Source organism: Melopsittacus undulatus, chromosome 5 (genome assembly GCF_012275295.1).
Source record: "Melopsittacus undulatus isolate bMelUnd1 chromosome 5, bMelUnd1.mat.Z, whole genome shotgun sequence".
Classification (NCBI taxonomy): domain Eukaryota; kingdom Metazoa; phylum Chordata; class Aves; order Psittaciformes; family Psittaculidae; genus Melopsittacus; species Melopsittacus undulatus.
The window spans coordinates 16,735,260-16,756,291 of NC_047531.1; the positions used below are offsets into that span (position 1 = coordinate 16,735,260).

At 38.0% G+C, this 21,032-nt stretch overlaps 1 protein-coding gene across 2 annotated transcripts in view; it reads left to right on the forward strand.

Moving 5' to 3' along the window:
- Positions 1-21,032, forward strand: part of ST7 (suppression of tumorigenicity 7) — a 150,218-nt gene that overhangs the window by 103,393 nt on the left and 25,793 nt on the right. For both annotated transcript variants that reach the window (XM_005146072.3, XM_031046300.2), the window contains exons 9-10: positions 11,462-11,576; positions 20,789-20,861. In XM_005146072.3, coding sequence (XP_005146129.1) covers positions 11,462-11,576; positions 20,789-20,861 — 188 coding nt within the window. The remainder of the gene's footprint in view (positions 1-11,461; positions 11,577-20,788; positions 20,862-21,032) is intronic.

The window sequence follows — 21,032 nt, forward strand, 5'->3', positions numbered from 1 at the left end:
TGCATCAGTGGCAATAGGGCATGCAAGTCTTCAAGCTTAGAACCCAGCATCCAGCATCTTCTGGAACAGGGGCACTCAGGAATGTTTCTTGAAAACACTGAGCAGAGATCATCATAGTAATGCAGGTCCTCTTCCTAAATAATCTACCAGATGGCAAGTGGTGAGTAACTTTGCTTCCTGTCTCTATCTGGGGTTTTTCAGGCACGCAACTCTCACTCTCCAGAATCACTAGGCTAGATATCCCAGACAGAGGTGCCGAAAAAGAACTTGTTGAAAACTCAGCCATTGTACAGCTAGGAGTGTGAGAAAGAGGGATGAGGAAGAACGACCTGTTTTTGCAGTCTTGTGGTCAGATGGGACAATGTTGATTTGAAAAATGTTGGTTTTGGTCCAGCCAGCTCTACTGATTCTTCATGAATTTTGTTGCACAGGCACTCTGGGACAAATACTGAGATGTTCAGGGACAAACACTGGAATTCTGAGTTCTGGCATTAATATACAAGAAAGATAAAATTTTGAATTTAACATTCAAATGTCACACATCATAATTATGTCAACTTCTGGAGCTAACTATGGGCTGCTGGATATGTTTTGTGATTTGTTGATAGGGCTATATGGAAAAAATACTCCGTGAAGCCTTCTTCTGCTGATGTCAATATGTGTGGTTAATTCTGTACGCAGAGCACTGGATTCAGAGAACTTGGGTAGTTCCTCTAGGGAAAGTCCTAGGTTTCGTATGCAAGTGAGACCCAGAAAGTTTTGGTGTTAATGAATGGCTTATTTTGTCACTAGAAAGAAAATTGTATATGATTGAAGTTAGGTATAATGTGAATCTCAAAAAACAGAGAGCCAAAGTCATCATTTGTGAGACACTCAAAGGAGAGAAAATGATCTTCTCGATAGGAACATTTTACTAAAATGAAAGGACTGGATGCAGGACAAAGGAGGTATAAAGATAGAATTTCAGGTTCTAGAGCTTCAGCTCAGATCAGTGTATTCTGTATTTTTCCACACACAGACAATAAGCCAAATTCTCAGAACTGAATTTGGATACCTCTAGAGCTCTTCATTGTGAGCAAACAGAGCTGAGAATCAGCAGGTCTCTAGATGACATGTAAAAGCAGCAGTATCTCTAGGTCACAACTGCAGTACACTGGGAGCAAGAGTGGGGTCAAGTCAGCTTTGCAGATGCTTTGCTTAGACTGACTTGGAGCTACTTATTTCTGATGAATGTGTATCCTCCATTTCTTTATAGAAGATGTAAATAATGCACTTATGAAGAAGTTTAAAGAACATGAATATGTCATTGAATGTTTCTGTGTGATTGATGAGGGAGGAGATGAATTTATTCACCCTAAAAAAATATGAAGAACATGTTGGCTGGGGACTGCTGAATCTAGCATCAGGGGATAGAGGGCGGAGGCCCTGTTTGTGTTTGAAAGATTGAAAACAGGTTTCTCAAGACATGGAACAAGATGGAAATGAAGTGTTAAGAGGTTCATGACACCATCTGGGAAATATTGGGATGTAGTGAGTCTTTGCCACTTTGAAAAAATAAAGTATTTCAGAGTGTTTAATTCATTGCATACATGAGGCCATCTTGAGGATATTACTGATGGATTAGATTGTCTTACTTGAATTTTATGTAAGAAAAGACTGAGATCCTGCTTAAAACACCTTAATGGAAAAAAAAATGAGTTGTTGGTGACTTAGATAAGGTTTTGATTTTATGGTTATATGGGTTTGGATTTTTTTGGTTTTATGGTTATATACACTGCTGATAAAATCATATTTTAATACTATATTGAAGATATTTCTGGTGTCCTCAACATAAGAAGGACATGGAAATGTTGGAACAAGTCCAGAGGAGGGCCACGAGGATGATCAGGGGACTGGAGCACCTCCCATATGAAGACAGGCTGAGAAAGTTGGGGCTGTTCAGGCTGGAGAAGAGAAGGCTGCGTGGAGACCTCATAGCAGCCTGCCAGTATCTGAAGGGGGCCTACAGGGATGCTGGGAAGGGACTCTTCATTAAGGACTGTAGTGACAGGACAAGGGGGAATGGATTAAAACTTAAACAGGGGAAGTTTAGATTGGATATAAGGAAGAAATTCTTTACAGTTAGGGTGGTGAGGTACTGGAATGGGTTGCTCAGGGAAGTTGTGAATGCTCCATCCCTGGCAGTGTTCAAGGCGAGGTTGGACAGAGCCTTGGGCGACATAGTTTAGTGTGAGGTGTCCCTGCCCATGGTAGGGGGGTTGGAACTAGATGATCTTGAGGTCCTTTCCAACCCTAACTATTCTATGATTCTGTGATTCTATATTTAAAACCAGTTTATTTAAAACTGCTTAAATCCAGGGTTTTTAAATTTAAAAAAATAGGGTAGGAATTTCTGTTGCTTCTGTGATTAATTTTGAGATAGTATTTTGTTGCTGGCTTAGCTGCTTGGATGTTGCCTAGTTGAGTTGAACTGATGAGAATTATGAACCTGAAATTTTCATGGAAGCATGTAATTGCATCATAAATAGGTGTTGCTTTTGCTTGTCTTTTGTGATGATGATTATTTACTATATTTTGCTATAGAAACCAGCAGCTGTCACTATTTGTATATATTGAGTTCACTTGTGATCTCATTTTGATTACTGTTGTTGGAAGAACTCCAGTCAACAGAGTTACTCCAGTTTTATTCCTGTTTCTACAGAGAATGATACAGTGTGAGGGAACTAGATCTCTTTTACTGTCCCTGAGGAGAAAGACTACAGTGCTGGTTGTTTTATTTGTTGTGCTGAGTATGTTAAAAATATTTACACAAGTTTGTTCTAAATGACATTGGCAAATTTGGTGTATGCAGAGGTGAAAGGCTTTAATGATGGCTGTGGGGAATCCCCAGTATACCTTCGTGTTGAATCTTTAGGGTGGACAGCGTTGCAAGGTACATGCTGACCAGCAAAGATAGCCTTTTGTACCAACTGCTTTCTGTCTGCTCTTTGAAGATTCCCTCACCATTTCAGTGGCAGGAAACACAGGTGTGTGGGGCTTGTGTTTCCTGGTTTTTTATTGATCAAAAAGCAAGAGGATGTGGAGGGTGCGCAAAGGCCCTTCTCTCTGTACTTTGTGAGCAACTGGATCAGTGACTGCTCTACTGAATTTAGGAGAAATGACGCAGTATTTCCCTCCATTGGGCTACTGGAATATCCAGGTGAAAATGTACCACGCAAGAAAGTGAATTATTAAATTAATTCAAGCTTCTGGGGATTGTTCTGAGGGACCGTGGAACAAGCTTTCCTTGAAGGGTGATATATATTTAGAACAGTGAATGGTGGCAGGCAGAAGGCATGCAAGTGGGCAAAGTGAACAGAAGCTCTTAATTGCTTCTGCTGTCAGAGGGAACATGAAAGAAACTCATTCTAGAATGTCATTTGTTGCCTATCCCATAGCCCTGTGCTCCCCTCATGACTGTTTATAGTCTTAACAAGTATACTTTTCTGAGACACAGTGGAATTGCAACTTGCCCCATGCTTTGCACCTTTATTTGCAGATGAGTGAGGTTTAGGGAGAGAAGCGACTTTCTGGGTTTCTTCTCAGTTCTGGGCAAGGATAGAAACAAAAATGCTTTTTAAGGGTCAAAAAAGTACATTTTATTTCTGGGATCTGTCACATCTCCTGAGAAATTACTCTTCAGACTACAGTAAAGGATCTAGATGTCTAATTCTGTGTACCTAGCTCTGAGAACTTTGCTGAGGATATTTCACTTAGATGTGTTTATGTGCTCATCTTGGTACTTACCTGCAGACTCATAAGTGCATAGTTTGTGCCCCAGGAGACACCAGGGAATTATCAGTACCTAAGCAGTTTCTACTGTTAGAGTGCTAAATGGACATCAAAGGGGTGCATGATAAGTTCTTTAAATAGTTGAGCTGCCCTGAGTATTTAAAATGATTATGTCACTTGAAGGTTTCAAAAGGGTACTTGGCCATACTAAATCAATTTTAGCAATATGGGTAGGTTGGGTTTTTATCTTTTTATGACCAGTGGTGTTAGTGATTTTTGCCAGTGTGATGGTTCTGCAAAGCTAGCATACTTTCCTGACAACCTCTTTTGCTGGGCTTTGAATAAGGTTTTCTGTTCAATATTTTCTTCAATTCTGTATCATTGTGTGTGTTGCTGATTTCCTCTTGGGTAAGAGGTGCTGGGACAGTGTTCTGCACCTTGAATTATCAAGCTGTGTGAAACAAAGAGATTACTAATTGCTAATAAAGATTTAATGATCTCTAGCTCTTTAACATACTTCTGCAGCTACTTGTATTGCAGCTACTCTCTCTCTCCCAAATACTTCTGTGCTTGAGGCAAGGATTAGCGAGTTAGATTTTTTGGCTTGTGTTACACAGGCCAGGTTAAGCAGCCTGCTCTGCTTGAGTGGGGTTCTGGTTTTATTAACATCTGCAGCAGTTATTTAAAGTACCATTTATTAAAATTTGAAGGAAAAGTACATCTTAGTTAAATGAGACTAAGGGTTATCTTACAGATTTTAGAAGAGTGCTATTTTTGTGAATGGTGATGTTTGCCATTCTACACCACAGAGTAGTGTCTTCAGTTAATTCTTGTTTTGAGACCCAAGCCCTGCAATAACAGCAAGTGATAAATGAAGTGTTTAACATTTCAGAGTTAAATACTGAGTTTAACATTGCCAAATTTAACATGTCTGTATATTCAAATGTGGTTTGTTTTATCACAGATTCACATGTTTCAGGCAAGGGCGGGGGGTAGGTTGGAACATCCCTTATTTGAATGGACTCAAGCAAAATGGAGACTACTGTGAGTCCCCTGATGGTGCTTATCTCTTCCTTTTACATGCACATGATGCAGGTGTCTCACTTTTGTCATGACTGTAATCCTCCGCAAACCCCTCCAAAACTAGAAATTTGATGACTACTACCTAAACCTGTTAATAATCATAGAATCGTAGAATCATAGAATAGTTAGGGTTGGAAAAGACCTTAAGATCATCAAGTTCCAACCCCACTGCCATGGGCAGGGACACCTCACACTAAACCATGTCACCCAAGGCTTCATCCAACCTGGCCTTGGACACTGCCAGGGATGGAGCATTTGTCATTTCTTTGGGCAACCCATTCCAGTGCCTCACCACCCGAACAAGTAAAGAATTTCTTCCTTATATCCAATTTAAACTTCCCCTGTTGTTTAAACCCATTACCCCTTGTCCTATCACTACAGTCCCTAATGATTCTTCTCATAGAAATTAATGGCTTTCAGCATTGTGATTCTCTTAAGATAGAATGTGTTCACACAGTCTTGATAGGTGCCCTGGTAACTTGGACTCCTTTTTGTCTGCCCTTTTGCATTACTCCGTGTTCAGGGGCTTTGTATAGTCCTTTAATTATGCTCTTTCATCTCTGGAATCTCCTAGCTCATTTTTTGAGCTACTAGATAATTTCCTCACTTTAATGTAATTTTAAAACCTATTTCTAAAAATACGGTGAAGTTTTGCAAAAAAGTACTTTGAGATGATTTAGATAAAGGAATGTTTTTGAAGTGGGCTATGAGTAATGACTTTCTTCTTGTGCTTTATAAAGTTCCTAATCCTTGATGTAACAAACATTAGAATTTATCACTGTTACTACTTTTGTGTGATGTGATCTTTTAGTAGTAAATGTACATCTGGAATAACTTGTGCTCTTCTGGTTTCATTCCACATCTGCCTTTAAAATTCTCTTTATTCCTGAAATACGTGCATTTTTACAACACAGTCTGAATAACAGCATTTTCATAATTATGTTCCTTAAAGAACTCAAGTTATACTCTGAAGGCTTTAATCCTCCAATTAAGAGAGAACATGAAGGCTGCATGTTCTAGTGTATTTCCTTAGACTTTAATATTCAGTAAGATATTTTCTACTTTATTGATTCATTGGTAACCCTATATTAAAAAGAAGTCATATTATCTGTGAATATTACAGAGCACTAGGACTAAATTCACATTTAGCAAATAATAAATGGAATGTCAGCAAATTTTATACATGTGCCATTCCACAGTTAGTGTAGACTGGATCTGGATCTCTTTTCTGACACTCTGAAGTTCAACCACTAGATGACATGTCAAATTCCCTGAATTCCACATACAGATGAAAATATGTAGATCCTACTGCTAATCTTTTCCAAGCTCCAAAAGAACAGGATCTGGCAGATTTCGCTTCTTAGTTCCCATCTTCTCAGAGCTATGGAAGAGTAACTGTGGAGCTGCTTCAAAAAAAAACAGTGATTATTTGCCAAAAAGAATGCGGCATATAGAGAAGTGTGTTAAATATTAGAATTCTACTTTTGCTGTAATTAAGCAGAACTTTAATTCAGGTAGGTCCAGTTTATTTCAGATCATTTTCCAGCTATGAGAGTATCTGTTTACATCACATGAATCTCACTCACAAAAAGACCATGCTGGAATGAGTTGCAGTTTTTGGGCCAGGAGTTAATCTAATTTTTAAGCATCTGACATTGTTAATAGAGCCTTTTTGTGTGCCAGCCATAGCCTGCTGATGGTGCTTCTCTTCTTGCCCGGTGAGCTGGCCAGGAGGAAAACTTAAGCATGTGTGTCAGGGAGTCAACATGTACAGACATGTTGCAAATGCCTCAAGCCCAGGTTAATCTTCAGTCAGAGTTTGGACATCTGAAAGCTCAGCTGTAGACAATGAAGCCTACAGAAATTGAGGTTTCTGGTTTTCTACTCAGAAATGGCTTAGAATTATGCCTTTTCTCCCTTGTCAGTTAACAGTTCTTACAGATTACAAGTCATATACCAGAAAGTAGTTATGTGAAGTGCTTGTGAAAATAACAGTGCTATGCATACTGTGTGCTTGATTCTTCAGTGGCGGTAGACAGCTGCAGCTGGAAGATGGCAGCCTCAGTCAGTCCTCTTTTAGGGGACAGATTTTACCATTTGAGATACTCACTGTGGGAATAGATACATTAGGAATTAAAGTTGTAACAGTTTCACTGATTGCACTGAATTTTCCTTATTTGTGTATTGTTTTGTTTGTTCTTTTTAAGTTGAATTAATTGTTCATGTTTACGAATGCACTCAATTGTATACATAGATCTAAAATGTGTTTGTTTGAGAAGATATAAGCAGCAGTGAATGGTTGCATGCACTGCCCATAAAATATGTGACCATGCATACAGCCATAATGCAAATGGAGAATGAATGTGTCAACACCAGGTTATAAATAATATCATTCATTTATCCACCTCTGTATTCCCTTGAGTCCAGTCTAGTTATAGTCATAAACTGTAGCTTAAAGCTGTTTTCTACACAAATAATGTATCATAGCTAATTGATGCATGATGTTAATGTCAGCACAGGGAGAAGAACGGATGCAACAGTTAAAGCTACATTCCTTGAAAATGTTTCAGAAATTAGATCTAAATGAGAAAGTGCTGGTGATTGAAATATTCTCAGGGAAGGGAGCCCTCTTCATTTAACTGTTCTCTGGGAGATAAAGCTTGTTCCCGGTCCAATAAATCAGATGCGGCTTTCCTTGTACCGTAAAGCATTTTTTGTGATCATCACGTTTTCATATCCATCACAAAACCTTTGAGCCTGCACCCTGTAATATGGGTTGGAATGAGACTGGAAATCAGATCCTTCCAGGACTAGTGATAAGATACCAATTGTGTCAGACTTACTTCGAGAATTTTTCTGCACACTTATACTCCCAAAATATTGTTTATCTAAAAAAAAATAAATGTTATTAATTATCTGCAAAAGCTACCATTTCTGTATATTTGCAGTATATCTAATGAATCTTTTAACGAAAAGCACTTCCACTTTCTGCACATGTACCTATTTTCCCCAAAAACATGCAGAGCAATTAGAACATAATGTGGGTTAACCCAGCCCCAGGTCTGAATTTCCTCACTAGAAGGCCTTTTGACCAATACAAGTTTAAAGTAAAAGCCTTGTGAACATAGATTTGGTATGATATGTTCAATAGCTGTTTGAACATCCTTATATTGTAAAAAGGGAATACATGCATAGCCATGTGGTATCTCTTTTCATATGGTATGAAAATAAGCTTTGCTCAGTGAACCGCTGTTCTTTCATACCAGCTCAGAAACCAACTAACTGGAATTTTACAATTGTCCCGGACTGTGGCAGAGGGGATGGAACTAGATGATCTTTAAGTTCACTTCCAACCCAAACCATTCTATGATTGGATGAAGCCTTGGGTGATATGGTTTAGTGGAAGGTGTCCCTGCCCATGGCAGGGGGGTTGGAACTAGGTGATCTTAAGATCCTTTCCAACCCTAAATATTCCATGATTCTATTATTCTGTTATTCTATGATAAAGAATCTTTTAGTCCTACGTAATGTTCACGTGAGAAGTTATAGCAGCTGTGGTGAGAAATCCCGAGGGCTGAGTTTGATGGCTGTCTCTTGAGATCTTAAGGTGTGGAGAAAGATGGTAACAGAGTCTTCATCTTTTCTTGGAGTGCAGTGTTTGCCACTTGAAAACATTTGTCAGGTTACAGTAAAGACATAATGAGAATTAAAATTGATAAGCCAAACCATATGGAAGCTTCTGGTCACTTCAGTGTTTAGTCCACTTGGTCACTTGTGTTTACTGGACAGAAAATAAATCTTTGGGTGCAGAGTGAGGTTGGTGGATCTTAAACTGGAGTCCACATTAGAGCTCAATGTTGTACAGGTCTGGGGAACTCGAGGGTGCATTCTTCATACTGTGTTCAGGGATAACATGCCCATCTTTGCATCTCTCTGCGGAGTATGAGCCAGCCTTACTCATCATCTGAAGGGAGGGGAGCAGGCTCATAGGCTTCTCTCCTTTGCTCCTCAGCATGATGCAGTGTGTGGCCTGCCCTGACTACTCAACAGGCCTCTGTTGCAACCTCTGTGTCATTGTTTTATTTCCCCAGTGATATTCTTCCATCTGAGTGGCTTTACTTTCTGGGAAGTTTCTCAAAAAATAAACTTTTACTGTGGCTGAAAGTTATTTGCAGTGAAAACTATGTACTCTATATCTTGAAATGACAGAGAAATGAGCTCATGTCCTCTCTTTTTTTTTTTTAATAGCAAACATGCTGTCATTTGTGCACAGTCAGTGTTTGAATAGCTGAGTGGATATTTGGAGGTGTTTTATTTTTGCAGCTACAGTATCAACTGAGTTCATAATAACTGGTTGTACTTCTTAATATTTGACCTTTCACAGATGAAACCTCTATTAACACTTGTCAGTTTGGAGTCCTGGCAGCCCAAAAAAGTGACCTTTATTCTGCTGGTGTCTTAAGTAGGGTTTGTCACTCTGACAGAACCTAATTAAAATAGAAAAAAAAAGAATGATCAGTGAGTGATGTCTGTGTGAAACAGAGAACCAGAGTAAGAGCTTTTACTGGCCACAATTCATCTATAACTAGTTGCTGCTCTTCCCTTTTCTTCAGTAATGGAGGGAACTTTATTCTGCCAGCCATTATTCCTTCTCAACGGGCTGGGATAATCTTCTCAATCCCTTAGAAAGGTTTCTTTGTAATATGTTATTCTGAACTTTCGATCACTGTTCATGTAGGGCCAGGTTCTGTCATGCTTTTTCCTGCCAAATAGTAGCTTCCTCTGTTAAAAAGCAATCATGAGTAAGGACAGGAATGAAGAGAAGTAGGCTGTATGATGGATCCCTAACTGATGAATCCAGCTATGTACATTTTCACCTGCAGTTATTTTTTTTTCATGAGCAATGACTTAAACTTCTTATTTTATTGTCAAATCCTTCCAGTTGCCTAGAGAAACACTAGGGCCTGTGGTCTATTTTTTGGTAAAATGGAGGAAGACAAAAGCCTGCGAACTATGCAGTTTTGTTTGTGTTCTTTTTCACAAGTTCCACTCCTACCATTGGAAACAGGAGCTTGATGGCCATCCCCATGCCATTAGCATCAAAAAATAAGTGAGCTCTTTCAACTCCTTGTCTCAGTAATCATGATTTCCACCAGAAACTTATATAATCAGTTGAACAAAGGACTGCTGTCACTGTCTTTGATACTTTAATAATCATCAAAGTGCAGCAAAGTCAATACTATCCAAAGAGCCAAATTAGACAGACTTATCCCTTAATGTCAGAATAGTTCTTATACTAGTTTTTGCCAGAGTGTTAATGCTAGGAAGAAATTCTCTGTGCTTTGTATCTGTGATTACCTGTTAAGGTCTCTTCCTTAATAGAGTGAAGAAGGTCTAGTGTATTACCTCTTTCTTACTTTCTAAGGTTCTTGGTGACTCTCCGCCCTTCTGATTTCTGTCTTTTTTTGTTTATGTTGTCTGTTTGTGATATTAAGGTTTTCGTATTCTCATCAGTTTCTGTATTTCTGTCTTCAGTGGTAGGTTTATTAAGTGACAGATGTTTCAGGTCCGGCCTGTTATTTTCAAATGGAGCAAGGTTGACTTTGAATCACTATCTTTACTTCACTTGTTACAGTATTTCTGTTCTCAGAAACCATCTCGGAGAGATTGTATATCATAGTGTTACCTGCAAGTTCCTGAAGAACAGCAGTAATATCAGTTCCACACAGTGAGGAACCTTTTTGTGCTGTACCTGCATCATGTTAAGGTATAAGAACAATAAAGAGGACATGAGGAAGCAAGGATCTTTCAACACTTCAGTTCTCTAGAGAATCATTCTGACAATAATTATATTATTTAACCAATTCTGTAGTAAAAAACATGATGTTTCTTAGTAAGTGTGGCTTCAAAAAGGAGATGCAATAGAGTATGAGCTTCAGTCATTTGAATCTATGCAGACACCAAAACTGAGGATGTCTAAGAACAAATCCCTGGTGTCTCTCAAAGGGTTAGTTTGTAAAGTAAAGGCACTTACATATAAAAAGATTAGATTATTTTAACTACACATTTCATTCAGTTTGTCATGCAACATGGATTCTTAGTTATAGTGTCAAACTTTACCCTTCTTATTATTTGCCACAATAGCAGTTGTGTCCTAAAATATCTATAATTACAGATCCCAATAGCACATACTTTATAATATAGTCACATATATGTAAGCTTCTTCTCTTTGTTTTACAATGTATTTTATGAGGTTGTCTATCAACTAATATATGAGAGGGGTGCTGGATTACTCACTGTTGATACACAGAAGCTACATTGTTGAAGATTCTTTTTCAGTACAATAAGATAACTCTTCTTTACTGTGAAGAAGCCTCTTAAGTCTCTTGAAAGAAATTACGTATTCAGGCAGCTGTGTTCCTGTATTTGAATAATTACATCCTTTGCAAAGTATGTCTTGTGAAGAAACCTGACCCAGTATCCATTAAAAACTCAAGAACAGGGGGACTGAGGGGTTTGAAATTGGCTTTGGTTATTTTAGTGCATTTTGAACAAGAAGTGCTTTGCATGTTAGTAATCTAACCCTTTCCTATGTTACTGATTTTAGCTGATGAAGGAGTTTCCTCTGCTCAGCATGTTCAACATCCATGAAAACCTGCTAGAGGCTTTGTTGGAACTGCAAGCATATGCAGATGTCCAGGCAGTTTTAGCAAAGTATGATGGTAAGTTCATATATATTTATATTGTCTCTATGGTAAGCACAGAAGCAATGTTTCCAAGTCAGACTCTTGATCATAAGCTTCATGGATGCTTTTACACAGTTATTAATCAAAAAATATTATGCACTTTTTTCTGGCAACCCATGCATAATTCATTGTACAGCATAATGGAACTCACTAACAGCTCTTCAGTGCTCTTTGCTTTCTGTTGATGTTTAAAAGTTCTGTTAGATTCTGCAGACTTTTTATTGCATGCTATTCAAACCTTGTCTGAAGAAAGGATTATCAGTTCCCTTGTGGACTTTGACATGAATGTTGACTTACTAGCATACAAGTGTTTTACAGACGTTAATTGATTTAACTTTACAGCAAGCTGGTGAGTTGCAGACTTCATGTCTTATGGGAAAACTTGGAAAGCTCAGAAGATTAGATGAGCTTTTTGCATTAATTTTCAGTATTTTTCAGTAAACATTGGTTTATGCAGCATTACATCACTTTTTATGTTCAAATCACATCTTCTGCTGACTTCAGTTCTAGCCCTTTGAACTTGAATTCCTGACAGCAGGGTCTCAGAGAAAGGACGGCATAAGAAATGCCAACTGGCATACTTTGTTTAGTTTAAGTTAAATGTGTTTTCTTGGTATTACATAGAAACTTTTGGTAGAAATGGTAATATAATCCAGTTCTCTTTAGCAGCATTCAGCAACTTGCATACTTTTCTGCCTCTCCTAACTACCTGTCCCAATCTTCAGGGTAGTGATGGTCATGATATGTCTCCTCATCCACTTTTGAACTCCTGTCTTACTAGACATTTTTTCCATCTACTGTTTTCTCTGTGGCTTCTGCCTCCTCTTCATGAAATTTTTCCTTCTGCATTGCCTGGGTGCCAAAAAACTGAACAGTTAGAGCTTGTTATTAGCCCCAGTACTTGGCCCCATATCGTCACATGGAACAGTAGCAAGGGGATGGTGCAGAAGTTTATTGGGGTGCTGACACCTGTGTACTTAACGAGCAAAGAATCTTTGGAGGGTATACCAAAAGAGTTGCAGAAGCTTCCAGTGAGTATGTACTAACTGCTTTCTTCTAACATCTTATAACTTAGGAAGTAAAGATAAACTTTAATGAGGCTAGCAAGAAATCATTGGCTTGATACTAACACAATCATACTGCCTAATTTCAGACCCCTGCAGCAGACTGTAGCAGAGCTGAGGTTGTTTAGCACAAGATAAATAAGCAGCTGATTACATGCAACTGTAGTCACTGTAACAGTCCAGCCTGCAGTGTTTTAAACTCTTTCTTGAATCATTCTAAGCAGACATAAAAATGTCACCCAGGCCCTTGAGTACTGCCATCCAGTAGCAGTAATGACCCTGGGAGAGACCTTGGAGGTGCTTCGTCTGGTTGAAGCAAAGTGGTTGAAGTTAAAGTGGTGATATCAGAGCCTTTCTTGTAGCATCTTGAATTTCAGTATTCTGTGACACAGATGTAGATCCCCATGAACTTTATTTTGGCTCGTTAAGACACAAGTAAAGAGAAATGCCCATTTTTCTGCTCCAGGCACCACAGGATCTTGGCACCTTCTAGTCTGTAATGTAGTTATGAGATAATAATCATGGGAGATAACAGAACTGTGACAGAACAGGGAGTTAAGCCATGCCCTCCCAAGTCTCAAACTAAACTCCTGTTCCAGCTCTACTTTCACATATTAAATCACTGATCTGTAGTTTTAAACAATACCATGGTGGCACTTGGTGTCATGGAAGTTGCTAAAACTTGACGGCATGTTCTGTTTTCTTAAAAGCATCTGATAGAATCAAAACTAAGATATGAATATAACAAATGAGGTTTTTCAAAATTAAACTCTTCTGACTTTGAACTTCAGTTTCAACTCATGCTTTGCCATGTAGAAACAAAGGTGTGTGCATACACTAGGTGTATACAAGGACTCAGCAAACAGTCTTAACCAGTATAACCCTTATAGTTCATGAGTCTCAGAAGGCCCATCTCAGAGAGTCTCAGCTCATTTTAGAACTCATCAGCTTCATGTGTTGTAAGATTTATTAGAATATAAAACAATGAACTCATTTATACTTTCCTATCTGTGGTTTCTGTTGGTCCCACTCCACTGCCTTTTTTTGACTAAGACCAAAACCTGATTTATTGTATTTTGATAACATATGAACAAATTATTTCCTTGAGCAGTCTGCCCCCACCCTGGGCTAGAAAGTTGGATCACATTATGTGAAACCTCAGCCTCTGCGGGCAGACACACTGCTTTACCAAAAGCCATGTGTTAAATTGTGTTTATATTATGTACCTGGCAACAGAGCTGATGTCCATACTCATTATTCATGGAAAAAGGGCCTCATTAGTGGGATGGTATGCACTGTTGCTGAGCTACATCATTATGGTTTCAGAGTTCAGTGTCTGTCAATAGAGTGCAGATGACCTCAATACTGTTGGAATTCTGAAAAGATTTTTGGCTGTGATTTAACACATATCCACATTATTTACAGCAGAAATAGTTATCGCTGCTAAATAGACTGTTCTTGATGGAATAAGCTTCTGGTATTCATAGTAGATAAAGTTCCTCTGCTCCTCTATCCTTGCTTTTCAAACAGATTGTTTTCCAGTGGAGTAGGTTTACTTGTTGTGATACTTAGAGCAAATGATTTGTGAATTCCAATGGGCAGCCAGTTGCTTTGATTGTTGTTATCTGTAGCCTGGGCACTGTGAAAACTCAGACGTTTCTGGAACTGGAAGGCAGATTTTTTAAAAAATGGATGCCTGTGTATTTAGTCATAGTGATGCAATGGCTCCTCCCGGAACCTGTTCTTCCTTTCCTTTTTTTAAATGACAGTGTTTTCCAGTGAGACTGTAAGCCTTCTGGTTTGCAGGAAGAACACCTTATAGAGATTGCCCTTTCACTTACACCCTTGCGAAGAAGGATGAAGATTATGTCACCATGTAGACAGAGTGCCAAATCCAGAATTCACTTGAGAAGATAATTTAGACCAAAAGATACACAGAAAGAAGATGGGGTTTAAATACAAAAGGTCTCGTTCTGCTTTAGGCTCTGATACTTTTTTGTTTGGTAACAACTCACTTCGAAGAATCCTACTTTAAATTAGTGTCAAATCAAAATGTAGGCCTTTGAAGAAACACTTTAGAAACAGAGTCTTCGTTGTCTTGGAATACTTTCAGTTTAGTGAAATCCAAACAGTTCATGTTGAGAAATCAGTTCTCTAAAATGTAGCATATTCAGGATTACTCTTCTATCTCCAGTCCTCCTTTGTCCAAGTTCTTCATGTCCTTGCATACTTATAAAATGTGTAAATTCTATTTACATTGAACTTGAAGGTATTCCTTTTCTAGCTGGTTGCAGATTGATGAACTAATTTCATAGAGTCTTCAATTATATAAGCTATGGTCTCCAGGGGTTTTGTGTGTGTGTATGTATGTATTTGAGATCACAGCTCCACTCAATCAGTTTCATTGCTTGTAATGATTATGTTTTGTATTTTTGAGAAGATATTCTACCTGTTGGACCTAAATGAGTAGATGTTTTAAGTGCAAAAGGGGTTTCCTTCTGAGTTAAAGGTGTAGCAAGTGGCAGGATGGAAGCAACCATTGCCTTATGCATACTATTTTATAATCTTTTGTTTCTTTGAAAGTGAGACCTTAAGAGAAAGTTTAGCTAAGGTTATACCGAAGCCTAGTCTACCTCTCCAAGAGATGCAAATCAAGTAAAACCTCCTGTTTGTGTCACAGCAGTATGAGGAGATTCATTTGTTTTGTTGTTTTTTTTCTTTGTTTGTTTTCACTGCATCTTTTTCTGCTTCTAAGAACTCAGCTCTTTCCCTCATGTCAAAATCACTTGTCACTTCAGCTAGGTCTCTGCATCAACTAGGTGTCTGTTCATACCATCTGCTCTGTTTTTTTTGCCATATGATTCTGTGGGGTTTTTGGTTTTTCCTGCTTGTGAAAAAGCACAGAAAGTCTAAACTAATTGTACTAGTCTTCCTCTTTTTAATCTCCTGTAGGAGAAATTATTCTTTACCCTCTGTATGTGTTTAGGATTGAAATTGGTTGAATCAAAGGGGCTGACATCTGCTTGGTCACTGAGATAAGCCACATATGAAGTGTTTACAACCAGCAGTGACTGTCAAGATCTTTCTATAACTTAAGAGTTTTAAGTTTTCATTGTGGTCATGGCAAAATAAACACTTTTTGTTTGTATTGAAATGTTTTCCCTGTCCTATCAGGGGACCAAAATCCAGGCCCTAACATACATATTTGTGTTTGTTTTGGGGTGTTTCCCACCACTGAGGAAAAATGTCAAAATGCAGAGAATCAGAACTGCTTAATTTTGCAAGCACAAAGTGAACATTAGATTACTGTGATCATAGTTTTGCTCCCTCCAGCATGGTTTCTACCACATTTTTTGGAAAAATGCAATGACTATTCTCATGGGACGTAATACTACACAATACTAGATCTTTTTGACAAAGTTTTTTTCCCCTGATGTTCAGTTCATACTTTCCTTTATTTAATTCCATCCCATTGCTCTTGCTTTTTAACTATTTGTATCATCTTAGTTCACTTTTTTTCTTAATATTTGTGTCCTCATAGATGACTGCATCTCTCTTCTGTCATTACTGATCTAGCCTGTACATACTTCTTTGCTGGAATATTCAGTCTTTCCCATAAACAGTTTTTCTACCACCTGTGCAAGAGCTGATAGTCTAGCCTGCAAGTGCAGAGAACTGGCAAAGTTCTGTGCTGACAGAGCAAGTGTTGGCCTACCACTTAAACACTAGTCTACAGAAAGACTGAAAGAGAGAAACTCAGAGCTGGGGTTCACCCTCAAGTCACAGCACAATATAAGTCCTGTATTCCACCATTTTCTGTTTCACGTTTTCACAGAGCTTCGTCCAGTGTGTTGATATACTTTCAATTACATATTTGGAAATATATTAATGATTCCAGCAGCTTAATGTAGTCTCTCTCTATTGCTATGGAGAAGAACTAGCAGTTCTTGCTGTGCAAATTATGGCCCCATAACTACAGCTGATTTCAGCAAATATGTAAGTTCTGTTAATGCTGATAAAACTGTTCACCTATCTAAAGTTAAGCCCATAGAAATAGGTATTGTTTACTTAGCAATAACATACACTTTGGGGTCAAATTTCGGAATAATTTCTGATTAGTGACTTAGATTTTGCATTTATTAATGTCTAACACAATTGCAACATGCCTGTCTTCGCATTTAGGGTCTTCTGATGACTTGGATAGGGAGTGTTACACCAGTCCATATCCAGATTCATAATTTCTTGATTTAGTTGCTATTTTATAAGAATGGTAGATCCCATGACCTATTTAGATGATATATGGCATATTGTTGATATCTTGGATCAAAGAAGTTGCAATATTATGGTTGAATGTCTGTATCCGTAGCATCTTTCCATTAGTTCACTCTCATAAGCAACTGCTTTATGAAGCAAATGACAGTAGCAGTTAACTTTCCCAGCCCTCCCCGTAGCTGACTGGAGCTACTCAAAAGAAAATGCTAGTAAATTGAGCCTAGACTATTTTATATACTGTTAAAGATACAAGCAGTAAGGAAAGAGAGCCTTTTTTAGATTGACACATCAGTTCTTATTAGGCAAAAATGTCCTAAAGGATTTGACAACAGAATAGCAGGCACATCTTTCAGCACATTGTGGGAGCTCACAAGTAATCACAGGAGGGTGGGAAACAGTATATGTGAAGATATTATGCCAGATGGCTCACAGAGTTGGACACAGTCTTTTGTGAAAAACTTCACTTTGGTTCCTGACAGAGGACCTATTCTAGGGCTAGTTTAGGCTTGATTCCCTTGCTAAATTCAAGTTGTAACCAAACATAATTGATTCATGCTTTTCTCTAAAATATGAGAGTCCAGTTTTGGAGATGAAGCCTAAATTATATGAGGATTTTGAAGTACCGAGTCATCAGACCAGACTATAGCTGAACTAAATACTTATGGTCTAATATGGCAAACAAAAAGCAAAACACTTAGGAGGGAAGTGGGCATGGACCTACTGAGGGCTATTTCCATAGTAATTTAAACATTACCATTTGTATGTATTTCTTCAGTTTCTAAGGGACTGTAGATTATCCTCAAATAATTGCTGCTTGCTCATTAGGAGCATAGTACTGGAAGAGGCCTCCTGGGTGAGTAAGGTCCCTTGTGGTTACATTCACTATATGATACTACCCTTTCCATGAGCTGATCAAGCTCCTTCCTAGAATAAACTATTTTGTTTGCCCCACTATTCTACCTGGAAATCTGCCTCAAAATTTCCCTTCTCAAAAACCTTCTTTTAATCTCCAGCCTAAATTCTGAAGTGTTTATTCATATGCCAACATTATCCTTTACCTAAGCAACACTTCTTGTTTCCTGGTATTCCTTGTGTTTATGCCTAGGGAACAGTTGTATCTTCTCTCAGTCATCATTTCATTATTTCAGTCTGGTCTTTTTGTTTACTTCTGTTGTTCTTGACCATAGGTGATCGTATTTGAACAGAACATTCATTGAGAAATCCCATTTCTTCTGCAGGAATGACTCGTGGTGTTCCTGAGCCTTATCTCACCTCACCACATTGCCTTTCCTTACAAATGCCAGCATTTCATTGTGGATCATCCTGCAATCTATATGCATAGATGTTTCCAGCTCAGGAGCACTCACTACCTACTAGAAGATACTGTTCTGTGATAGGGTGTTCTGATTTAATATACTTAACCCTGTAACAAGCTCAGTTCCTACTGTATGATATCTTAATCTCTTAGCCAAGAATTGTATTCACAACTTGAGTCCATGCAACTTCCACTGAACATTCTCCATTCAACTATCAATGATCTGATGCAGAAACTAGCTTTTATACATGTGATTGGAAGGGTTTTTTGTATTGAGTGGTCTCATTGTTTAACCTCATGGATTGTATACTGTGGGTGAATTGAGATTTTCTTGCTGTCATTCTCACTTTTACTGGCATACCTGCTTTCATCAATGAAATTGAGCAAGCAGCTTTCATTGGCATAGGAAATCCTCTGCTACATCAGTTCATACTGCAAACCTCTTGATTCCTCCTAGTTTTCACCTCCTTCTAACATAGAAAAGTGCAGTGATTCTCTTGCTGCATTATTTGAGGAAGTCCAGGCAAACATTCTCTTGGTCCTTTTTTAATATGTGGGGTTTGTCTTTTGAATTAAAAATGTATTTCATCGAATCATAGAATAATTTCCAAGGACTGCTAGGAAGATCTCCTGTTCTGTGCAAAATGTTGTGAAGGTCAGATCCTGAACCAACATTACTAGGTTTGAACTGATGGAGGGGAAAATATTTCATGTAAAATAATTGTGGCTGGATGGCCCAGAGAAACACAGGTAAAAGGAAAATAAAGTATTCTATAAACCAGTTGAAAACCTTACTAATGACAGCACATCTTTGGTTTTCTTCAGGTTTTGGGTTTTTAATTTTATTCCTTTTTTCTTTTCCATTCCTCTACATTTCATTCCATTTATGATTTCATTAATAAGTTTTGTACTGAAAGACAGCGACCAGTATGTTCTGAAAAGTCATTTCTGTTTACTGAAAATTACTTTTAACTCCTAATATTAAAGAAAACCTGGTATAAGCAGAATTATTGCAGGTGCTTATAAATATTTTTTCCTCCTGTCATTGAAGATGGGCTCACATCTGTGTCTGTAGCTAGCTGCTATTAGGGGAGTAATTAACATATCTGTCACCCAGACTGCTTGGCATGCTGTTGATTTTAATTTCTTTAGTCACTACAATTACATACTCCAGTGAAATTATAATTGGAATATATTGTAGGGGAGCATCCAACAAGATCTTTGAAAATGCTACCTGTTAAATCCTCTCTGTTGTCTTTTTATGCACGTGCACTTCAAGTATGAGATGCAAAGTGCCTCAGTCATTCTGGCAGAGTTTCCTGTCTAACAAAACAATGTTCTGCTTGGTTGCTTGATTGTTTATAAGTGAAGGATGGTGACTGCTGAGATAGGACTTCCTTGTCCTCTTTAACTGCTTTTTGGAGCCCTGTCTTGCAAGGCACTGAGGTTCAGTAGATAACAAGGTTCCCTTAACCCTAAGGTGATCAAGCTCTATGATAATTTCATCTTTCTAATCAACACTAATGACAAACTGAGGGATAAATGGTTTCTTGGAAGAATAGTCAGATTAGCTGCTCCTCAGTTTTACAGTTGGCCTAATCCAGTGCCTTGTGTATATTTCCTATTTACTGCAGGAAGCTATAATATTGCAGTGTGCAGAAGTGTTTGCAGAATCCAGCCTTTAGTGGGGGTTGGTTTGGGGGATTTTTTTGTTTGGTTTTTATTTAGCTGTAATTTTTAACTTTTTCATGCTGGAATATTTCAGTCACTATACAATAATGTGTCTGCTGGGTACATTACTAGTGTGGAAGTTAATTCTCTGTAACAGTGGGAACAAATGTATACCTTTGGATGCCTTGTGCCAATCTGTTGATAGAGAACAGATACAAGTTGAACTAATGGATTAAATCAGGTTTGTGGCTCCTGTATGTCTCTGGAATAGCATAAATGGCCAGAGACTGGTAAATCTTTTGTCCCAAGATTTCCTTAAGAAGCAAAACACCTTATTTTACTGTTGATCTTTAACTGCAATAAATATAATGGTTGTCTGCTTACAAGTCAAATCCATTATTACTTAAGTAGCTGTCTTAACTTGTATAGCTGCCACATATACTATTAGACAAATACTTCTGAGTGAAAAGAAGAAGATAGAATAAGATGGCCCTCAGCTATTACTTAGATGTTTTGTGGACTATGGAAAAATTAATGTATTCCAGGTTACCTGTACCTTTATGTATGAAGTGATAAATTCTTTCATTATGTCTCTATCATGCCACTCTTTGAATTAGTTCTCTAATGAGCCCAGCTGCTGCTTAAATAGCAGTTTCAGTAGTCATTAACACAGGTTTTAAAGCCTTCATATTTGGTGGAAATTCAAAAATACATGTGAAGTGGGAGTACAAATTCTAAGATCAGAATGTATTCTTCGTTCATATAATAATTTTGTGTATGCCATGCATACTCCAAAGTATCAATCACTTTTATTTCTGAAGAGTTTTACATTTTCATGTGTTTACTTTTTTCTTTCTTTTCAACAGATATAAGCTTACCAAAATCAGCAACAATATGTTACACAGCTGCATTGCTCAAAGCCAGAGCCGTCTCTGACAAGTAAGTGCATAAGAACCACTGCAAAATTCCTGGTTTAACTTGAGATTTCTCATAGCTGAGCCCACACCCTAACAATCTGCTGGCTTAGCAGGAGAATTCAGTCCTGCAGTAAATTCATAAAATTACTTTATATATAAGAAAAAATTGCAGTGATCAAGCATTGCACTTCAG